At 39.8% G+C, this 6,083-nt stretch overlaps 1 protein-coding gene across 1 annotated transcript in view; it reads left to right on the top strand.

The window, feature by feature from the left end:
• The window catches only part of KMT2D (lysine methyltransferase 2D), an 84,270-nt gene that overhangs the window by 77,911 nt on the left and 276 nt on the right, over positions 1 to 6,083 (top strand). The window contains exons 48-51 of the mRNA XM_018561875.1: positions 586 to 871; positions 1,522 to 1,595; positions 3,461 to 3,569; positions 3,662 to 6,083. The exon at positions 3,662 to 6,083 is cut by the window's right edge and continues 276 nt beyond it. Of these exons, the coding sequence (XP_018417377.1) occupies positions 586 to 871; positions 1,522 to 1,595; positions 3,461 to 3,569; positions 3,662 to 3,754 (562 nt within the window). The 3' untranslated portion in view covers positions 3,755 to 6,083. The remainder of the gene's footprint in view (positions 1 to 585; positions 872 to 1,521; positions 1,596 to 3,460; positions 3,570 to 3,661) is intronic.

The raw sequence follows: 6,083 nt of genomic DNA, 5'->3' as shown, positions 1-6,083 counted from the left end.
CCGTCCCACATGAGCCCGCCCCCAGCTCGGTAACTTGCTAGTCACTGGTGAGGCATCGGGATTGATGTCCTCACTGCTCACTGTTTTTTTTTGCTTGGACGAATGGCGCTTTGCCATTGGTCCAAACCATCCACAGAGCTCACGCCTCTAGCAAAGAGTAGAGGCTGTGACAGCTCTTGCCTCACTATGTTGGGTTACACAAGCAGTGTGGAGGCTTTCCCTGCTCTGTAACCTGTTAGATGCCGATCTGAATGGAGAAAAAGCTGTTGGCTTCAGACTTGAAGCGGACAGCTTTTTCCTCAATAGTACTAGATGAAGCTCTGCCTCACCTTTCTCCCCTGACCGCACGTCCCTGGTGTCGAATAAATGCTCTGGTATTACATTTGGCTGTATTTTTAACAACCATGTACTTCTGTCTGCTGCAATATCTATTGGAGGTATGCTCTTGCCCAACCCATAACAGACAAAGTGAGGAATTCAGTGTTGCCAGTATTAAATGGGTTGCTTTGCAGATTTGCACTTCTTTTCAACCACACTTTTAATGCAAAACTAATTTGTTGACATTTTGACACATTTTGTCCACAGGCCACATACGTTGAACAGCACTAGCATGTCCAAAGCCTATCAGAGCACCTTTACCGGGGAGACTAATACACCTTACAGCAAGCAATTTGTGCACTCAAAGTCATCCCAGTATCGTAGGCTGAAGACTGAATGGAAAAACAATGTATATTTGGCCCGATCTAGAATCCAAGGATTAGGGCTTTATGCTGCCAAAGATCTGGAGAAGCACACCATGGTGATAGAATACATTGGCACTATCATAAGGAATGAAGTAGCAAACCGTCGTGAGAAGATCTATGAAGAACAGGTGAGGCGGATAAGAAATTATCTGTAGTTATAGGCAGGCTATGCCTGATACAGTGTAAAGCTGGCCATACACCTATAGATTTTCTATGGTCAGATGGAAAAAGCGCAACAGATTCCTCCATCTATACTAAACTGTGTGGAGGAATCTCCCACTGGGCCAAGCATCAGTATCTTGCTAGTCGGCCGTGTTGGCTCTCAGAATACCTGAATAATGCCTGCTTCCAATCAGATTGTTCAGGTATTTTGAGAGCCAGCGGGGCTGACTAGCAAGATACTGAAGCTTGGCCCAGCGGGAGATTTCTCCAGCCACACAGTTTAGCGGAGATGGAGGAATCTGTTGCACTTTTTCCATCTGACCACAGAAAATCTGCAGATAATCTATAGGTGTATGGCTAACTTAACATGCTAGATCTGGAACTGCACCATTCTACTGAATACCTGAGAGCACACTTGCTGTTGTTTTTTCACCTGAGGGCTTTGGCCATCATCCTGATGACTTGAAAGCATAGCTTTTTTTGACATTTTTACCTTGCTGAAGTATTTGTAAACATGACAACCATTCTCTTACCATTTCTTAATTGTCAGGATAATTGTATTTTTTCCTTTCTAGTTGCTAAATGAGTGACCATGTGTGTTTTTTTATTTTCCTAGAACCGAGGAATCTACATGTTTCGAATTAATAATGAACATGTAATCGATGCTACTTTGACTGGTGGGCCTGCCAGGTAATTTTGTAACTTGTAAATAGAATATTCTGACATTGAACCCAGTACTAATGTACCTGTGTATTTATTAGGGATGCACCGATATATCGGCCTCCAAAACATATCAGCGTGAAAATGGCACTTTTGGCATAATGCCGAAAGTGCTATTTTCCTGCCGATACATCGGCGCATCCTAGGTTTCTTTCCTCCCCGCTGGGCGCTGCTCTGTGTCCCAGCGGGGAGGAGAGAAACTGATAGCCGGCCAAGCGCTGCGGGAGGAGAGCGCTGTGAGCTGTCGGCATCTCTCCTCCCACACCGCTCAGCCTCCTATCACAGTCCGGCAGAGCGGTGTGTGGGCGGAGACATCGCTGTCACAGGAGGCTGAGCTTTCCTCCCTACACCGCTCGATCAGCCTCCTGTGACAACGTGTCAGAGAGAAGAGCAAGGTACACACACTCAGAGATCACTGAGTGTTTTGTACATAATGGCGGACGTGGTATGTTAACTATATCCTCAATTATGAATGAATGGGAAGTGATCTACATCACCTCCTGTTCATTCATAATTGTGGTTATAGTAAACATACTCTGTTCTCAAGTTATGAATGAACAGGAACACTCAGTATAGAGGATTCCTGCTCATTGATAACAGGGGCTGCAGAAAAAGAGATTGAAGGCTTTGTGTTCTCAATCACTTTTTCTATTTTAGAAGGGAAATATCAGGGGTCTGTTTTAGACCCCCAGTATTTCCCCAAAGCCAATTTTTTTTTATTTCGCTTTTGTTTCAGTTTTAAAATTTCCATTTCGGTGCACCTCTAGTATTTATTGTCCTGGATAGGTGCAAAACCATTTCTACTCCCATTTATTTTCTGTCATTCTTTCATATCTATTTAGTCATGTGAGTTATTCTTTACCTGCTTTTTTTAATTTTTTTATTGGACAAACTGTAAGAGATTATAACTCAGGTTTATTCAGTTGAGTTCAATAAAATAGTGCATTTTTCCAGCCATTTTTAATTTTTGGAACTGTTGTGTAGTTTTGAATGTACTTGAAAAATGTAGCTGAAACCACAGAAATTTGATTACCCTGTTGACCAGTATATATTTTCCTTCAGCTTGGCTATTTTGTTTAGTTACACCTCGATGTATGCTTGTGCTGTAATGTACAAATTCTATGGAGCATCATTTATGTTCGTTTGATTACATTCAGTGCCAAGTTTGTAGTATTAAAGGGTTATTAAACCGTCACTTTTTTTTACATATATCTACTGCTGGCAAGCAGTAGATATATGCAAAAACTTTAAAAAAAAAAAAAAAACCTTTTGAAACAGGTTTAAACTTACCTGTGTCTTCGCCGTGCTCTCCCGTCCAAACATCTGAAAATGTCTCGGGCGGCTGCAAAGGATCTTTGGGGCAGGCGTATGCGCAATTCAGATGTACGGCCGAGAGACGAGGAGAGACACAAGGTAAGTTTGTGGAGCAGCATGCACCCGCACAAACTCCGTGGGCCATGAGCGAAGAGGAGGACAGATGAGTCAGCGCTGGATCGCAGACCCGCACCAGCGCTGGAGGGACAGCTGAAAAGGACAGGAAAGAAGATGATCGGATTAAGAGACATCATTTAAGGTAAGTCCTTACACTAACATTGAGTGGAGAAAAAAAAAATAGCCTTTAATGTCACTTTAAATTAAGTCCTGTTCCCTGCATCGAGCGGTAGGTAATTCAGTTGTCTATCCATTAACGTAAATTAGCTGTTCCACTCTTGAATCTCCTTGAAATGTTCTAGTCACCCAGAAGTAGTATTGCTATTTTTTTTATTTATCTTTTTATCCCAGGATTGTTTGAAATCTAAAATGTTAAATTATTTGATTTATTGCCAATTTTGCAGATACATAAACCATTCATGTGCTCCAAACTGTGTTGCTGAAGTGGTCACATTTGACAAGGAAGACAAAATTATCATCATCTCTAGTCGAAGGATACCGAAAGGAGAGGAGGTGACTGTTTTTTTGCAACCTTTTTTATACTAGGTAGAGACTGAATTTGATCTGGCATTTACATGTCCTTTTTTTTCCTCCCCCCTTTTCAGCTTACATATGATTACCAGTTTGACTTTGAAGATGATCAGCACAAGATCCCATGTCACTGTGGAGCATGGAACTGTCGGAAATGGATGAATTGAGAACGGTGAACTGCCTCCGGTTATTGTGAATATGTGCCCTTCAATGTAAAGCCTTGGAGAGAGTAATTAAACACCAACTTGCGTGTCTACCATTGCTTTGCTACACTAGCTTTTGAAGCCTTCCTCAAGATGCAAAAAAAGTTCCCAAACCTTCTCCGTCTTTCTGATACAAGGAACGTGAAGCAATGCTGAGATCTGGAATCCTGTCTAAAGGCCTTTACCATTGTGGATGGAATAAACGATAAAATAAAGCTATTGTGCAGAGAACATTCCCTAAGCATCGAATAGCTGGGCATATGTTTTGTGTAGCACCCTTTTTTTTTTTCTTCCTTCACATAAAAATTGCTCTTGAGAGGAAGGATTTTTTTTCTCCTTTCTGTTTTATCTGAATCGAAAAATATTGCTCTAACTCTTAAATACATGAGAATGCAAAAAAAAATTAAAAAAAAAAAAAGTCATTAGTTAACAAAGCAGTTTGACAATCCTAAATCTACAGGACCCTCAGAGCGCGAAAGAGAGCACATAAGACTGCAGAAAAAGAGCACAGGAGTTGCTTTCATTGAGCGCAAGAGACAGTCCATTGACTGTTACCTGTCACAGCTACTCAATCCCAGAGGCACCTGGCCAGCACCTACCTCATCTGCCTGTTGGATACTGATGTGTATATGTGACACTCCCACAGCAATCTATAATAGATAGCACCTCATAAACATGGACACAGCGTGTATGATGGGACTTGTGTAATAATGGAAATACATGCTACCCATCCTAGAGGGTCTGGTTTGGTATCTTTTGCCCCTCTCTGAAGCTTTGTAACCTGCCCTCTTGGCCTATAAATTTGGCTCTGAGCAGGTCGGAGTGCACTAATGATCGTGTTTTCTGCTAACTGCCCGCTTGTGGTCTGTCCTTGGCAACCCATTCTCTCCCCTTTTTTCTGTGCCTGAAACCTCACCCTTCTCTATACCTGGAACATGAAGTGTAGTAAGAAGACCTGCTTTGTAATGGGGGTAGAGTAAATCTTTTATAACGGCAGGTGGTGTATGTATGTGTGTGACTGTAGATATCCCTTGGTTTTATTTTATTTTGAGATCTGTGCTCTTAATCATTCTCCCCGCTACAGTATTTCTGTAAAGACTCTCCATAAAATGTAAGACCTTCATTTAGCCAATAACTTACTGAAATGGGCTTTCTTTTTAAACCCAGTTTTAGATATGTACTCCTTTATCCAAAACCTACTTTATACATTGTCTTCACTCGCATTACTCTGAAGCTGCTGTTCTGCTCTCATTATGTAATTCAAAGTCCTGATTTATCTATTTTTTATTTTCTAGCACAGTGCTTGGGTTGGGAATAGGTGAAGGGAGTTATTTATTTGTACTTGTAATTATATTTATGTATTACCACCTTGTGTGAGGGAAGTACAGGGTGTCTTTAGATCTTGGCAAAATACTACATGCATTTTTTTTTTTTTTTTTAATCATTTCATAATCCTAGAGAGTACAGATTGAGCACTAGTAAGCTATATCCCTGATCTTTTGGCTTCCATTTTTCTAAATGTACATTGCTTCGAAATGCAGAACTGCATTTACGTATCAAAGCAGAGAATATTTGTTTTATCCATTTTACAAGTTACTGTGGCTGTACCTTCCCCCAAAACAGACACAGTGATTATGTTTAGAGTGCACGGATTCAAATAAATCAGTGGCGTCCAGCAGCCAAGGGCATTTAAAATCAAAGCTAGTGTGAATATATGAGATTAAGTGCTGTTGCTTTTTAACACAAGCTGCTTCCACAACTGTTTTAAAAGCTGCAAACATGTACAAAATAAAAATAAAGGTAAGTTGTAAATAAACAAAAGAAAAAGTCTAAAAAAACATAATAAAAAAAAAAAAAATAATGTTGTGCATAGTCTGGCACCATATTATTAAAAAACCACTGGACACTATGAAAGCCTGAAAATTTGAAATGTAATGTTCCCTTTTTCATTTTTTTTTCCTGCTTTTTACTGAATTATTTTGTGTTTTCAAGCTCTTCAGTGGGAGCTTACAGTACATCCCTGTCACTTGTGATATTAGATTATTATAGATATGACATGACATACAGTAATGTAGATTTTAGGTAAACCCTATACTGTTTTTATTTTTTTTTATACAAAATATAATCCAGACCCAAGCTTGAAATACTTGATTTTTCTTTTTCTGCTTGTATAAACACTTTAATTTGCTGTGTTTTGAATTTTATTTGGTCTCTGCTTGCAAAGATGTCTTTTTTTTTTTTCCATAATATTCCTTTTGTTTTCCCATTTTCCTCTTTTTTTTTTTTTTTTTAA

Source organism: Nanorana parkeri, unplaced genomic scaffold (assembly GCF_000935625.1).
Source record: "Nanorana parkeri isolate BGI_ZX_2015 unplaced genomic scaffold, ASM93562v1 scaffold549, whole genome shotgun sequence".
Lineage (NCBI taxonomy): Eukaryota > Metazoa > Chordata > Amphibia > Anura > Dicroglossidae > Nanorana > Nanorana parkeri.
Note: the sequence above shows the minus strand (reverse complement) of the source record. Positions and strands in the feature narration are given on the sequence as shown.